The sequence below is a fragment of the Micropterus dolomieu genome, linkage group LG18 (assembly GCF_021292245.1).
Source record: "Micropterus dolomieu isolate WLL.071019.BEF.003 ecotype Adirondacks linkage group LG18, ASM2129224v1, whole genome shotgun sequence".
Lineage (NCBI taxonomy): Eukaryota > Metazoa > Chordata > Actinopteri > Centrarchiformes > Centrarchidae > Micropterus > Micropterus dolomieu.
In genome coordinates, this window is record NC_060167.1 from 21,515,840 (window position 1) to 21,533,069 (window position 17,230).

The 17,230-nt window shown below is 39.8% G+C and overlaps 1 protein-coding gene and 1 long non-coding RNA gene across 2 annotated transcripts in view; one reads left to right on the plus strand and one right to left on the minus strand.

The window, feature by feature from the left end:
- The first annotated feature begins 159 nt into the window (after nt 1–159).
- The window catches only part of LOC123987331, a 21,758-nt gene continuing 4,687 nt past the window's right edge, over nt 160–17,230 (plus strand). The window contains exons 1-3 of the long non-coding RNA XR_006829093.1: nt 160–514; nt 851–908; nt 1,219–1,293. This is a non-coding gene — a long non-coding RNA (uncharacterized LOC123987331). The remainder of the gene's footprint in view (nt 515–850; nt 909–1,218; nt 1,294–17,230) is intronic.
- Nucleotides 11,896–17,230, minus strand: part of LOC123987328 (potassium voltage-gated channel subfamily B member 1-like) — a 32,877-nt gene continuing 27,542 nt past the window's right edge. Inside the window, exon 2 of the mRNA XM_046076099.1 lies at nt 11,896–13,757. Coding sequence (XP_045932055.1) covers nt 11,913–13,757 — 1,845 coding nt within the window. The 3' untranslated portion in view covers nt 11,896–11,912. The remainder of the gene's footprint in view (nt 13,758–17,230) is intronic.

Here is a 17,230-nt window from a genome sequence, read left to right on the forward strand (position 1 = left end):
CGTCACGAAATTTTAGCGCCATATGATGCTGTAATATGAAGGGGGCGTGGCGTGAGTGTGACTGGAGGACCTTGATGTCACCATTGGATCAAGGCTGAATTCAGCTGACAAAAGGTAGCAAAACATTTATTTATTTAACAGAAACAGTGGTGCCTTGAACACACAGCTGTGCATGCAAGCGCGCTGATTTTTACTGCATTTTTAACCACAGCTGTGTTTCTAAATGTGTTGCAGCTGATTGGGTAACACAATGTTGATTGAAAAACTGTTCCAGCAGAGAATCCAGCTTTCTTTGCAGCGCTGTGAAAGTGTTCTTTTCTGTTCTGTGACTTTATTTCATAACCCACTGGGATGACCGGAGGCAGTATGGAGTCAGTTTGCCGCGTTCCTGTAACGCTAACGTTAGCAACCGTTAGCTAATGTAAGCTAACAGTGGCTGAAACTTTTCCAGACAGTCGTCAACACTTATGATTTTTCATCTGGGGCTGCTCCTTATTACATGCGCTTTGGTCTAGTAAGTGAAAACGTTCTGTTTTCAGGCGCAGTAATGTTAACGTTACTTAAAGTTAGCTGGCTAACACAATGAGGTAACGTTAATGTTCACTTTGCAATGAACTGCTGGTTAACGTTACTTTAGTCCATCACTGTGGAGACAGTCAAACTCTGCCTTCATATAAGTTAATGAGCAGTTTGTGAATGCAGTGTTTGTAGTAAGATGTACGGTTCCTCAAAGAGTAAAAACATTCATAATGTGGAACAATGTACAGCCTAGTACCTATTATTATGTTTGTATGATAAATATTTAATATGTTTATATTTAACTTATATCTGTTGTATTCTGTTTTAATAGATCTGTCCTCTCAAGTGTACCTGAGCGCTGAGTTTCCTCGAGCTTCAAAGACATCTCGGTAAGATGTATCCTAAAATAGTGTTGATGCATGGCTGATTTTTCGTGTTTCATTTTATCGGGTGAACCTAATAAACCCCTCAGCCCTTATATTGCAGACACAGGGAGGATTTATTGCAAAAACATTGGATTAGACTGCATTAAATTTAGCTAGATGTACCAAATAAACTGGTAACTAAGTCTTAAAGACTAAATACATTTATCACAACAATAATCTCTGTCCATATCACATGTTTGTGAGAAGTGATTACGTGGCCTTTAGTTTGTAAACTAATCAAAAGTTGGTGTTCATATATTGTGTGCCCATTAAGGACTGTAGAGAGTGCTGCTGAAGGAATTTCATCATGCCCATAATCACCTGACTTGCTAAAGCAGCTCTGATATTGGTGAGTCAAATAAATTATAAAATATTGTATTTTTTTTTTAAGAAAATCAGCATTAGATCGATGTTCTTGTTGACTGGGCTAATGGGAAATCTTTATATTGTTTGTTATATTTGCTCTCGCAGTATTGAGTGGCACTACAGCTATCCAAGGTATGTTATCAATTACTGGCTTGCTAATCAGACATACTGAGGATATAAAAAAATACTACATTGCTAGAACTGGAGTCAGCAACATTTAACAGTGGATGACATTTTAACATGAAAGAAGATATTTTAGCCCTGACTTGACTTGTATATTTAGCAATTTAAAATTCTCATAGATTTCTTTCAGAAATGATTGGCGGCAATCAAAAGCCGAGAAAACTGTAGAGCTATTACAGCATTAAGTGTAAACATTTTTCACTGTAGGCTTTGTTAAAGGCTGTTTTAAACTTATGATGAGATGGTTGAAAGACTCCTTTTATGGTTCTTAAACTATTTAGTACCTGACTGAAATTCTGTCTCAACCCTGTTCAGACCAAAAATGGCACTGTTGAGAAAAAACACATGGGTCTGTGTTGGTGTGGGAATGTTGCTTCAGATAGAAGGTAAATGATGAAATATTATACAATTAGTCTGGTTAGTGTTGGCTATTAGTATCCCCTTCATAGACATTGCCAAATTGTTAGAAATTAGGGACAAATCCACTCTTCTCCTTTCATGAAAAAATGTTTCCCAAACCTTCCAAGACCTGGGCTTTGATTCTGTGTGTATTTATATTAGTAGCATTGTCTTTGAACAGGGTGTACTTTTAGAAAAGAAATGAGAATGTGTACCCAATGTGTAACAAAGAAGAAACAGACATCAGAAGATGGATGGCAAGTGACCCTATGGCACAGGCAACTGCCCACTAATGAGGACAATAGGTCTAAGTTGATCAGAATGAAGTATACGGTGCTTGGATCTCAAAACCTAAATTCCCCATGTGAGGACACAAGATTTAAGGAGACTAAGTTTAGTTGAAGCTAAATAAGGCTTAAGCAGTCTAGTCAAAAAATTAAATGGATATTGTTGTTAGGTCATTGTGTAGGTTTACTGTTGGAAGGAAGTGTCCCACTGCTGCACCTCAGCAAGTAAACACACAAAGACTAACTTCTAAAAATACTTACGATATGTTTTGTGGCTTGTCTAAGTCAGACTGCTGAAGTCTGATAATGAACTTTAGACTTTTGTCCTCATTCTCTTAAAGTTAAGTCAGATTAAGAAAGCATTATAGAGTCAGTATAGACAGAAGGAATCATAACGGCCACCAGTAACTCTTAACATTTTGGCATGTGAGTATTGTATCAAGACAGGCTTGGAAAAAATAAAAAAATATGCTTTTAAGTGAGCATGCAGTGCTAGCTTTCTTTTATAATTATCCTCATAATTGGACTGTTTGTATTTTGCAGTGCAAAGATGAACCAGACATTGCTGACACTTCTCACTGTGGTCACTAACACTGACACTCCTGGTGCAGTCCACTTAAGCCAAAGTGAAAGGTGGCTGTGGATGGACTTGTCTGTTTCTCTGGGGGTGGTGATGTAACAGCGGATAAGACACATGCCTTTGTTGTGAGAGACACGGGTTTAATTCCAGATTGTGACACGTTCACCAATGTGTCCCTGAGAAAATGTGGCTACTTCTCAGCTGATTTATTACCTCAGTAAACACTTTCCTAATGAGTTTATGGTCTCAGTCGCTAGTCGTCTTCAACACAGCATGATGTTCATTTAGTAAATTATGGTCCCATTTAGAGAAAAAATATACCAGAAAGCAGGGGAGGCTTTAGGGTGGGGCTACCTTGTGATTGCTAAGTCGCTATGTGTGACCCAAATATGGTACCCCATGGATGTTCAGTACACCTCTTTTCTCTCAGCTGGACAGGTAGGCTGGAATGAAATACAGCTGCTCGTTACTTTCTATAAATTGAACTAAAAGACGTTCTGTTAGCTTCCTGCTCAGCTTCCAGTCTGAAGGGAGATGTTTGTTAACCTGCTTCACTTCTCCAGCCGTTTGGGAACAGACTTTTGTTGGTCTATAGAAGCTGAAGCATTTATTACCTGACACAGAGAATATTTACCTCCTCTGAGATTCACCATCACTTTCTGTCACTCGGACCTCCAGATTAGCTGCTCTGATAACAGCACCTGTCAGGTAGACGTCCTGCCGGGTTTCCGCGGTTTCCGCAGTCTTAAAAAGTCTAAAATAAAAAAAAGGCCTTAAAAAGGCTGAAGTTTGTGTTGTAGGTCTTAAATAATTTTAAACGGGTATTAATTTTCCAACGTCCATGTAACGCTACCTCTAATGCCTATTGAAATGACCCCGCAGCGCTCAAGAATGTTTTTTCCTCCCCTGGTGGTGTAGTTCTTTCTGTCTCTGGTCCAAATCAGTTTAAATATAATTCGCTGTATTACGACTACAAAGACCAACAGGCAGCTTTCGTGTTATTGCCGCAAGTCTCTTTCGGAATGTACCACAGATATAAAACGGATTTATTCTTCAGCTATGGGGAAGTGCAACCTTATCGGTTCTTGGATGGAAAAACAGATCTTAGGGCTAAAAAGCAGTCTCTAGCAACATATTTGAAGCCTACTGTTGCTGCTTAATGAATGAGCGCCGCTATTAAAATTTCACATGATCGTCAGTGATTTTCAGTAAATTACAGTAACACTCAACGCATGGCTGCCTCCCTCTCCTCGTTCAAAGGATGAGCGAATGTGAGCGGCAGAAAGTGACGGTGAAAGTTAGCGGAGGATAAGATCAGCATCAAGTTGTCAGATTACAGCTCTGTCCTCTGTTGTACATCTCAATAGTTACATTAAAAAGAAAGGACGGTGTTGACCACGGAGGAGCTGAGGTTAGTAACGTTAAAGCAAATTATGGGTGCAAACTAAAGTTAGTCCTTTTAAGCTAATGAGGAGATTATTCTTTTGGATTTTGATGTACAAATTAAATGCTTGTAAAAATACAGAAGGGAGGTGGTTCTCATGTTGCCTATTTATGTTAATTTCTACAAATGTATAAAGCAGTAAATTAAGACACAAAAGGAAAACATGAATAATCCTATCTGTAATGATTCTGTGGTCATGTGTTTTCCTGCCATTATAAGGTGGTGAGGCTCAAAACAGATTGGTGCTGCGCAATGAATATAAAATCACTGTGGAGAGCATCAAAACTAACCAAATGAATTTTCCCAGATCTAATGGTTAGAATTCAACCCCAGTAGACTTATTTTGCAAGTTTAGCATTTGGGGTGTAGTTTATTATTGTCTCCCTGTCTGCTCCCCTGAGTTTATCCATCAGCAGTAGGTTAAGTTTTATAAGTGTCCAAAAAGACACCTCATGCCAGCTTGTTAATTACGTAGCTTATCAATGTCATCGTCCATTCCGGTGTTTCATTGTTGACATCATCCATCCATCCATCCATCATCAACCGCTTATCCTGTGTACAGGGTCGCGGGGGGCTGGAGCCTATCCCAGCTGACATTGGGCGAAAGGCGGGGTACACCCTGTACAGGTCGCCAGTCCATCGCAGGGTGTTGACATCATCCAATGCCAATTTTGTAGACCTCACTCAACCCTAATTTGAATATATTGATTTACTCTGCAAGTAATTTTGTGACTGCATTTCCTTTGTGCGTTTCTTTTTTTAAGTCGTGATATAGGTTTTAAATTTCATTCATAATGGTCTTAAAAAGTCCAGGTGAAACCTGCAGAAACCTTGATATTGTTCTACTACCTCTGACTGACATAAAAATTTACATAGTGTGGGGCTTCTTATTTTAAACAATCTTGATTAGCTATCTTTATTTGCTTATGATTCCATAAAACTCCACATTTAAAGCTCCCTTTTATATTAAGTAGAAGTGCTGCTGATGGAATAAAATTATGCATAGCTTTTTCCACAAAACACAGTAAAGTCAGCAGTAAAAGGAAATTTTATTTAGCTCAAGAGATTCAAGTTATTATCAATTAACACCAAAAAATCTCATTAAGAATCTGGAAATTGATAATGTTCAACATTATTGCAAAAAAGAATGAAAACAAATTGATTATCAAAATTTTTGTCTATTCAGCTTTATGCAAGATGTGCCTTATGCAAGATGTGTCTGTTAAATGTAGAAATTACGGATTAAGGTTTTGATGCTAATAAATGGAACTTTAATTGTAATAATGGAGTTCATTCGTATTTTTCACTTTCTGAAAAGGGGCATTTTGTAAATTTCAAGTTGACGAGTTTCCATTAGTATTTGACTCTATCACAATAAATTTGTTTTGAGTAGATTTCCCTCAGCATATAAGTTGTGCACAATTACATTTATTGAGTAAAGAATAAGTGTAATGTAATTTTAATAAGCATCAGTGAATCGGTGTAATTTATTTATTCTTTTTAATTGTATTATTTTTAAGTTAAGGTTTACTCAAAAATATTATTACCACTACTATAAAAGTTTGAGGTAATCAGTTTCCACAAATTTTTTTGAGTAATATTAACTTATTTGGGTTTACAGTGTAGGGATCTTCACAACCAGTAGACTATGGAGAGGAAGAATGATTACAGGGATCAAAGGAAAAAAGAAGTGAAAAAAATATAAACCTGTGCTTTAAAAGGTAAACATGGCTTTGAGCAATGTAGTTGAAATACGCTATAGTTCTGTTTTTTGTTTTTGTTTTTGAGTCTCAGGATTTTGCAGTGACCCCTTTTCTGTCAAAGAGACAGTGCAGTGAATTCTGAGTCAGACAAGACCAGCCTCTAATTATTGTCTTTCTGCAGACTTTTCTGAGCCATCTTGAGTGTTTAAATGCCAAAACATAGTGAGGAGAAATAACAAAGGGCACAGTTTAAAAGTTATTTCTAGAGTCACTTAAATAAGTTTTCTTTTAACCTTTATACTCACAGTCTATAAACTAAATAGTCTTCTTTTAATAAATATTAATGTCATAAGTTAATTCTGTTTTGATTTCGGCAATGCATTCACAGTAAGTTTGCGCTTGTGCTCTTACAGTTACCTGAAGTCTTTTGTAAAAAAAAAAAAAAAAAAGTAACTTTCACTTTGAGATGTGTTTGGCTTTTATGTAAGATCTTCACCTCAGTAACAATTGACAACAGTAAACTACTTTTGTTAAGTATGATATTTAAGTATTAAATATTAGTATTTTACCCCGCCTTTCGCCCGATGCCAGCTGGGATAGCCCCCCGCGACCCTGTACGCAGGATAAGCGGTTGACGATGGATGGATGGATGGATGGATGGATGGTTGGCTGATAATGACACTGTCAAAACTTTACATGCCAAGGACCATAAATAGATTACATTTACCTGACGCTTTTATCCAAAGCAACTTACAATTGCTATGCATGTCAGAGGTCACACGCCTCTGGAGCAACTAGGGGTTAAGTGTCTTGCTCAGGGACACAATGGTGGATGCCTCACAGTGGGAATTGAACCCAGGTCTCCCACACCAAAGGCAAGCATCCTATCTATGCGCCATCACCACCCCCTGTACCATCACCACCTCCTGATAACCATCTAATAAGATTTTACTCGTTTTTATTCATTTATTGTACGACACAGTGTAACAAATTAGGATAATGTTTAGAGGCAAAACCTATGAAGGAAACAGCTGTTATAATCTCAATGCTGAACTGAAATCGTGGAAAAATATTGGCATTATATAGTGCTAAAATAATTAATTTATTAATAATATAGTAAATCGGCCCGAAAAAAAAATTTATACAAATTTTGATAACTGATTAATCATTTAAGTCTTTTATTAATCAAAAATGAGCAACATCTGCTGGTTCCAGCTTGCTAAATGTGTTTTCTCTCTTCATATCATTGTAAATACGTGATACATATAACAATACAGGTTACATTTTATGGACCAAACAATCCATTAACCTGAAAAGAAGAAAGACAGAGTAAGTGATATTGAAAATATGTTTTAGTTTTAGCCATACATTTTATAATTCAAAAATAAAATTAAACTATTCCTCATTTAGCTGGTCACCCTGTGGAAGCATCACTCTGTCAACATTTGACCTGATCTAGGAGGTAATCTTCTTGTTTTACTCTTATATTTCACTTAGTAGTAAAAACAAGAATTTAAAACTACCATACATGTATCAACATGACTATTGGAGTGGGAGTGGGTATCTTTACAGAACTTAACACTGGAGGGTGCTGTTGTATAAAATCTGCAAGCTTGGTCATTGCACAATCTGACTGCTCACTCTCCTGTATTACATCCCTGTAGTAAGAGTGCAGTGCGTTTATAAAAAACACATTTCAGTTAACAAAGTGAGGCTCGTAGCACCAAACACTGGATAATTGTCTTTTATTAAGCATCAATCAGTAAAAGGAGAAAATTGCTTTGAAATTGCTGATCATAGACATTTTCCTATAGCGTCTTAGAGGATATTTACAAGTTCTGTGTTTCAAAGTTTAATTGTGCTACATGCGTTGAACAACAGGAAACCACAAAGATCGTATTCTACAAAGTCAACTGGTACAAAGTATGAAACTTTACAAAACAAACATTTCCCCAGACACGGCAAGGTACAGACCTGTGTGAGCTGAACAGAGGTGATTTATTCCCTGAAGAAGGGGAAAGATTCTGAAAATTTAATTATGTGTCTGCATTTGGCTTAATCCTCTAGTGTGGCGTATTGTGCTTAAAGACATTGATACTTAGGGACATTATACCTTGTGCTTTTGAAAAATGTGTTTGAACCAATGTGTACTTTTGTATGTTGACATTTATATTTGCATGGTCTCTAGACAGGAAAGGATTTAATACAGAAAAATAATAAAGTGCAGTTCAGAAAACAAGAAAAAAAAAATATAAAAAGCAATAAGGACATTGTTAACATTCATCCAACAGAGGAGTAAGAGTAATATGGCTATGGCTTGTTAGGAAATCCACTATAATGAGCGGCCAAACCAAAGAGTTATTAGTGTTTAGTGTGTGTGTCTGACGGTTGTGTGATGAATGTTAATGAACCGTCATTCTTCACTAAGACACCCGCCCTTTTCATTTAGTCTTTTCTTCTGTGCCTTGAGGAGTGAAAAGTCATATGACCACTTGTCAGTTTGACATTTTTATTTATACAAGTCAGTGTTAAGGGCTGGGCTGCAACAAATCCCACACACCAGTGATTGTTTGTATAGTTTACTGTAAGCCTCCGTGGCCTCCCTTTTGCCAGACTCTTTTGTTACAACGTTTGTTCCTCAGAGCTCCACGGCACCATCTGACCAAAGACACTCCTGTAACTGAGCCTTTCTTGCTGTCCCGGGCCCTCCTTCTGCATGCCCGGGATGATATTTTTAGAATTACAGAAATGAACACATCCTCAAAAGGATGCCTCAAGCCATTGCCATTTTTGCACTGTCATTCTGCACAAAAGACACATTATGCACACTCAATGACAGACTATGATGGCAATTGTCCTGTCTGAAGGAATGCTTTAACCTCTAAAGTGCAGTGAACAGCTCATGAGTAAGGTTTTGAAAGATCTTCTTGTCTGTGTTATTGCGTTATTTGAGGCTGAAGTTGGAGATGAAGAGAAGGAGCGGCGTTCTACAGCCATCATTAGAGATGTCAGTTGTTACCAGACCGACAGCTCTGCTGCACAGCTCTCTCTGTCACACACAGCTTGTTCCTATTCCATTCACATTTCACACTCACTCCCTCCACGAGAGTAGTTAGCTGAAGTGAACATACACATCATACACAGAAGCAACAGCCCCTTAGTTTCTGCTGTGCTCATGTTAATATGAAACAGAGTGAAATATGGGCATGATGTGACAGTCTGACTGAAAGCCCCACACTCCAGTTTTCTGTTCAAATCATGTCTTCAGGCTTCACCAGACTGACACCACAGGTGAGGAGGGAGAATTAGAAGAATGATTGATGAATGAATGAATGCGTGAACAGAATGTAAACAGTACTATAGTCTTTAAGGACTGTGGACAAATTAGACTACTTCCTTGCATCAGATGTGAGCCATCCAGTCATCTTAACCATCACCATGGAAACAGTGGTCGTTCACTCTGCCGAGTGAGTCTGCACCTGTTTGTTTTTGTGGATTGGCCCTTTTTCATGTAAACGTCTGGTGCATTTAAGTGCAAGTGCTCAGGAAAGACCTTAGAGGGAGGGCTATGGATATCTAATATATCAGTCTGACAGCATGATGACCTGATTCTCTGTGTGTTTATTTCCTGTACAGTTTTGTTTAATTGTCATTCGGGCTCCATTAGCCAGGGCAGAGCGACAGATTCAGCGTGCGGGGCAGGCGTTAGTTCGAAAGCAAAGGCACGGAAATATCTAACTACCAAACATTGTAAATACTTTTTTCACTACTCAAACTAGATGCTTTGCAGCATGCTTGCATGATATGTTGTAAAGTTCATAGCCTAATGTTATAAAACCATGCTTGTTATTATTAACGTAACAAACAGCATGAGAGCACCAGATGATCAACACCCAGAGTGGTCATATGTTTGGAGTCAATTTGGAGTCAGGTGCGTACAGAAAAGCAGGATGCAGGATATTTGGCTGAACTAAAGTGGTCTACAGAAACACAAGGTATAGGTCTACCTCCATGCTGTTTGTGTGCCTGAGAGGCGAGCTGTTTGTTGCTTCAAGGTGGCTTTATGTTTGTAAGAAATGTCATGTGAACTCAGATGAGTATAATGTTTTGGATTTCTGGAGGCGAACTACTTGCGACGATCCACAGAGTGTAAATAATCCAATTAGCTTTAGAAATGGATTTAAAATAAAGTGCTGTGTTGCCTCTTCATTTTCTCCCTCTATTCTTTGCATTCTCCGTGAATAGCTTTCTCCTTCAGATCCCAGTCCTCTTGTCTGTGCACTATCCAGCTTACATGTTCGTACCGAATGAGCACCTGAAATATGCCAAAATCTGCTGTTTGGAAAAGGAAAGCTTACATTTCTAACATATTGAGATAAAACACTAAAATGTACTATCATCTGTGTGAGTTATCAGAAAGAACAATTCTTTGGTTCTTCGCATTGCACAAAGGAGAGAGGGACAGACATTTACAGGGAGACAGTAGCAAACAATACAAATGTTTCTACTACAGTATATCATCTAATAAATGCAACTCCATCAAAATAATGCAATACATATATTGAAATGCAAAACTATGAGATTAGCACAATATATTTGTCTAACAGTTCTTTTAGAAAATATCTTAAAAATATAAATTATTTAGATTCTTTACCTTGTACAATAAATGTTTTTTTGTAATATTCTACATTTGTAGTTGTACAATATTCACACTCCTACAAAACTGGAGGTTCAACATAGAAAATCTCTGTGATTTTCAGTGCTGTCTTTCCAGCCATGGTGATGCTCATGAGTCATTTTATGTTATTTTTAAGTTCAGATTATCAGATACAATAGGAATGATAGCTCCTGCGAAACACCTTTGAGAAAGTTTTGAAATGACAAAAGACTTGATTTTCTCCAGATTCAAAATGAACTCCAATTACACCAATCTGAGGGACACACAGAGATATTTAGAAACAAGAAAAAATAAGTAAATGAACAAGAATAAAGAAAAAAATATCATGTTAAGGTGCTCTCTCTTGCCAGCAGTCGGGCACAATGGGAACAAGAAGGAAAATCGATGGATGCAGCCTCACAGTGTCCCTTTTGTCGAAATGTATTTTGTGCAGTAAAAAAAAATCGACGAGCAAGACACTAAACTCTGAACGGAAACAAACTGATAGACTTGATTCTCCTCAAGTTCACACTTGAGACAAGGGACCAAGAACACTACATAATAATAAATATACTGTACATGAAAGATAATCATTGCATAAACTTATATATGTATGTGTTGTCTCTCTTTCTCACTAATACAAAAACAAACATAAAACATGGGTGACAACATTAACTAAGGCCAGTTTTGAGGAAGGAAGGTAAAGAAAGCAAACTATACATTTTCCCAACACACTTGGTCCGTTGTAATGCCATAATAATACATGTATAACCATAAGTTAAAGAAAAATGTAAGTTTCCCCTTCACACTACAACGTAGTTCCTTGAACTATCTCAGTTGAATGAGTTTTCCAGTGTCACTGCCATGTTTCAATGCCCTCTGTGGTTTGCTACTGAGTGGACAGCTTTTGCTATAGTGGCTTTTACGTAGTATCCTGGGATGTCAGAAAAATAGGTTTTTGTTTATGAAAACGATATTCTGTACTCTTACAACCAGGCTGTGATTATTAGATGATATTCTGGGCAAAAACAATGTATAAATAGTAAAAGTTATCAGACAGGTGTTCCTTGCCCTTTTTAAAACCTCTTAGATCAGAGTTCGCTGTTAATTAATTTATTCCTCCTGATAGGAAACAAGAGAGCAAAACACAAACATCTTCCCCATTGTCCACAAGGATTCTATTGTCATGGGAGAAGCATTTTGCATTATAGTTCTTTAAATATTCCTGAAAATGTTTTCAGTGACTTTCATATTTTTGGGAAGTTCAGTTTAGTTCACTGTGCTTCTTTTTGTCCCTTACTTCCTCCTCTCCTGTATGTTTGTGCTGTGGTCTCTCACTTATTCTAACTTTAAGCGTTAGGGTGACTCTTCGCTCCCTGAAGTGGCATGAGCTCCTGAACCACATGGTTCTCCTGCGCTTCTAGCGGCAGTGTGCTGTTCCCGAGCTTCCTCTGCAGGCCCCCCATGTGGTTGGACCCTTGCTGGAAGCTGGAGTGATGGCCAGCTTTGGGGCTGGCTTTTTCCAGAAGTCTTTGGGAAGGGTTGGTGCGTGAACCATCATTCAGGTGCTCCTCCTCATCTGTGTCGGCATCGATGAATTTATTGATGGACGCATCGTGGAACGTGAAGATGACGGGCGGTAAATTCTCCGGACTCTTGCTGGGTGTCCTGTTACTGGCAGTTGTGTAGATAGACACCTCAGGACTCTGGACTGACGAGCTGTCTGAGAAGGCCCCTGTCCCTGAATCCTCCCGATCTCTGAAGTTGACCTTGAGAGAGCGGCTTTTGAGTGGCTTGTTCAAATGTAGACCCTTGGAGCTGTCAGAACCGGGCTCGGTGCCTGGTCCTGTCAGGGGTGTGGTGGTGCCCTGGGATCCTTCATGCTCATTCTCCATGGTGGGCACCAGGCTGGGGTTGGTGCTGAACCTCCCTATCATGTTGCTGACAGGGCTGTGGGAAAAGCGAGAGCTCTCAGGAAAGTCAGTGGCGCAGCTGATGAAGCTGTCAAGGCTGGACATGCTCCTCATGTCTGTAACTGCCTCTGCTGTGCTTAAGATAGCTTCAGTGGGGATGTTTCCCATCTCAAATTCAGCTCTCTGCCTGACTGCTTTGGGCAGTGGCCCTTTTTCATTGCTGTCGACGTTGGGTTGTGACTGGGCTATGGCCATCTTATTGTACATCTCCTCCAGTTTCTGTGCGCTGAGATGTTGAGGGCTACTAGAAGGCTTGGCCTGCTCTTGGTAGCTTGATTCGAGAGTCTTAGTGGGGTTGCTGGGGCTCATCTGTGACTTGAGTTTGGGTGTCCCTTTCAGTTGAGTTGGAGACACATTATTATCATGCACCTTCTTTTTTTCTTCAGTATTTTCCACCATTACATCCATGAGCTCTACACTGCGGCCAAATGTTTCTTTAATGTTCATAGAGACAATGCTACCATTTCTCTTAGCCCTCTCTAGAGCCTCCCTTCTTTTGATGGCTTTCTCCTGCCTCTTTTGTTCTTTGTAGAACTCAGAGAAGTTATTCACTATGATTGGGATAGGCAGGGCTATCACCAGTACTCCAGCGATGCAGCACAAACCTCCAACTATCTTTCCCAGTAGAGTTTTTGGGTAGATATCACCATAGCCAACTGTTGTCATAGTAATGGTAGCCCACCAAAAGGAAGCTGGAATGCTTTTGAACTTGGTGTCCTCTTCATCCTTTTCTGCAAAGAAGACCAGACTGGAGAATATCATGATGCCCATGGCCAAAAAAAGAATGAGCAGGCCCAGCTCATTATAGCTCCTCCTTAGAGTGAAGCCCAGAGACTGAAGACCTGTGGAGTGACGAGCCAGCTTCAGAATACGCAGGATCCGCATGATCCGGAAAATCTGAACCACTCGACGGACGTTCTGAAATTGCAGCACACTCTTGTTGGATTCTGTCAGAAAGATGGTGACGTAGTAGGGCAGGATGGCCAGCAGGTCGATAATATTCAGAGGACCCTTAAAGAACTTCCACTTGTTGGGGGAGGAGAGGAAGCGAAGCAAGTACTCCATGGTAAACCAGGCAATACATACAGCTTCCACATGGGCCAGTTGTGGGTTGTCTGTAGGGTGACCAAACTCATCTGTGTCCTGCAGCTCTGGAAGGGTGTTCAGAGACAAGGCAATGGTTGACAACACAATGAAGAGGATGGAGATAATTGCCAGGATCTGGAAAACACAGAAGAAAACAACAGTGAAAAATACAGTTCTATACACACAATGCCTGGGGAATGTACCCTAGTGCTGTACACCCATCTTGTGCCATTTTCCAGGGATAGTAGTGTCGGTTGGTCCACTACGGATATAAGTCCGGACTGAAATATGTCGACAATTATTCGATGGATTATCATGAAATTTTGTGTAATCATTCATGGTTTCCATAGGATGAATACTGCTGACTTTTCCCCAGCGCCACCATAAGGTTAACCTTTGTGGATTTAAGAGAAATGTCTCGACAACTGTTGGGTCAATTGCATGGAAATTTGGTAAATTCATGTCCCCTTAAGAATGTATCATAATAATGTGAACCTCTAACGTTTCATCTAGCGCCATCATCAGCTTAAAATGTTCATTTGTCTTTTGGTTCCAAAAACCTGCAAATAGTGTTGACATCCCCATCTGCCTCAGTTGTACTTTGTGTTAAGTGCTAATTAGCATATGTTAGCATTCTAACACGCTAAACTAAGATGGTGAACAGGATAAACATTTTACTGACTGAACATCAGAATTCTAACATTTTTATTGTGAGCATGCTAACATTAGCATTTAGCTCAAAGCATCGCTGTGCCTAAATACAACCTCACAGAGCTATTTGTCTTGTTTGTAAGTCTGTAGTTTATGAAGGTCTCTTGAGGGTCACTTTGAAAAAATTCTTACTTTATAAAGTTTATTGATGTGTTGGTGAGGTGACAAACAAGCTGCAAATGTTTGATCATCAGTACATCACTACACTAGTGATGGTCGACTGAACTGAAATTATTTAAAGACTTAAAGATGAAAAGGCTGCAATGAATATGCAATAAGCCATCTGTTTTCCGTTTGTGCAAAGGTTCCTGTAACCTGTAGTTGGCTTCACACTTCAATGTTAATTTTGAAAATGATCACAATAATACTCTCAACAAACAAGCAAGAGTAGATCTGGACAGTATTTCTACAGCATGCATCACAGATCATACATTTGAGGGAATCATTTTGCCTCTTTATAATATGCAATGTTGAAGGTTGAATGCGACTGTGGATAACAAGTGGAGCTAAATTTAGCAGCTGACTGCCCCTGAACTACATGCTGAAAGTTAAAACGCTCCACCAAAGTGAAATAGTTCTTTAACAATGTCAGTTGAAGAAGGTTAGTCCCGTGAGAAACTTTATTTCAACTTGTCAAACCGGTGTGGTTCCATTTGTGACACCAAATTGCATTTCAGAGCTGGCTAAAAGTTCCACCAACAAATGATGGCATTTTCTGATGATATTAGTTCACGGCTCATTTAGCTTTCTGGCTACTTTCTCCAAAGTATTCATAAAATGTCATGTCAGCATTTCAAAAGAAATAGGGTCAGAGCTAATGTGATCTCTGGGGTGGATGGTTTTTTTTTCTCCTCAAGTCTTGATAGATGCATTACAGAGACAGACAGTGAAGGAGGGAGAGAGTTTGAGATTGTATTGATAAATTTTTTAAAACCACTGCCACACTTGTTCTTAGCCACCCATCTCTTCTATCCTTTAATGCCCAATGCTACAAGAAAACCACAGTGTATTACTTGTTTTACGAAGCACACCATGCTTGGTCAGTAAGTCTGCCTGACAGACTACTGGAGACCTCTGAAGCATTGAGCGACCTACTAATAATATAATCTGCTGAGTGCAATAGGGTTTGGTTATAGTGCCGGGGATTAAGAGGGCTGCACAGTTGTGGGTGTGTAAGTGTGCCACACCTATTATTTCTGTCCCAGAGTCAATGTGAAATCCAACACAAGGTCACTGTGGAGGCTGTGTCTCAAGCCAGTGGTGAGCAGGATTATACCTTGGCACCAATCTGCGGCCATAAGCTCTAATTAATCTTGACAGGTGACTGCTTGTACACCTACCTTGGCCTTTGAGGAGAGAGGGACTAAAAACAAAGAAGCCCTGCTGGGCTGGATGTGAGACAGGGTAAAGACTAGAGTAAAGGAATTTCAACTTCATCAACCAAATAGTTCAGCGGTGCGAGTGAATTAAAGGGCAGACAAAAATGTTTAACTCAGATCAGAGCCTTCCTGAAATAGCCTGCCCCCTGGTCTGGATACCAAGAGACCCAAGTGATGGATGAAAACTCTCAAACACATCCCATTAGTGGTCTTGTTACTGAATAATCACGCCCAAGAGAATAAAACAACCAATATCAACATAAATTATCACCATTATCAGTAACAGACAAAAGGATGTGGAGGTCAGAAGCCCCAAGGTCTTGTGAGGTTCGAAAAGGTAATTTTACCATATGTGCATTGATTTAGCAACAACATTTCAAAAGACAGAGACAAGAGCTGAGAGGCACTGGATACTGAGCCCCAGTTCTAAAATGAACCGTCCAGTGGAAACCACACTCATCAGATCAAGACTAATCTAGCTTGATGCGCTGACCAGGCCTGAGCATCGCTAATGAATCATGTTGATTTCCAAAGACTGCTTTGAAACTGAACCTAGGTGTGTCGTGTGTGAAGAACAACTGAAGCAAGACCAGCTCCAGCTCCCAACAGATTCTCTCTCTTACTCACCTTTCCCCCTCCCACCCGGGCAGTATGCCCACCAGGGTCAGCCAGAGAGGAATTATAGGGCTGTGATCTCACCACAGAGGTGAAGATAGAGCGAGAGAAAGAAGTGTCTACTGAGGACACGTAGCACAGTGACTAATCTGTGACACAGAGGGAATGAGGCAAATCCAGTCTGTGCTTTGCTGCAGAAACTTTTGAGTTTAATTGGTTAGGCAATGTGGTGTGAGCATTTAGGTATGATTTGTGAGTGCAGGGGTGATGCTGTTTCAAAAATTAGGAAACTGAATATGAATATTTTTATGTAGCTGCCAGACTGAGCAGAGCAGAAAGAGAAGAACGGACAATTAGAGTAAAATGAATATTCTTCCAGTGCATATAAAAGGCACAGATGCACTGTTAGAGAAGGTTATGGTTAGTTATGTGTTACCTCATTAGCTCTTAATGACACTGCACTGAGGTCATAGGGACAGCCTATCCCACTTCCTGTTTGCATAAACAAAGGATGAATCTGATCAAGACTGCTGTTGCTTATGCACAACCCTGATGCACACTCATCTATACACACACGCACACACCTAGCTTATGGCTTAGCCCCAAGTCTCCCTTCCCCACAGGCCAGGAGGCAGGAGACTGCATATTTAATATTCTCCTGAAGTGCAAGCTGTCCTGTCCTGGAAAAGGTGTGTGTGTGAGTGGGTGCTCACTGGGCTGTGACGGACTGCAGAGCCAGACAGCTAGCCTAGTTTTCACACTGCTTTCACCACACAAGGTTAGTTCTGCTTCATGTGTGATCAAAGGAGGGCTGGACAGGGAAGGAGAGATTCTATAAACAAATAGCGGGGGGGGGGGGGGGCCTCAGAGAGGCAGCGTCCCAACAGGATTAGGAGTTCAGCA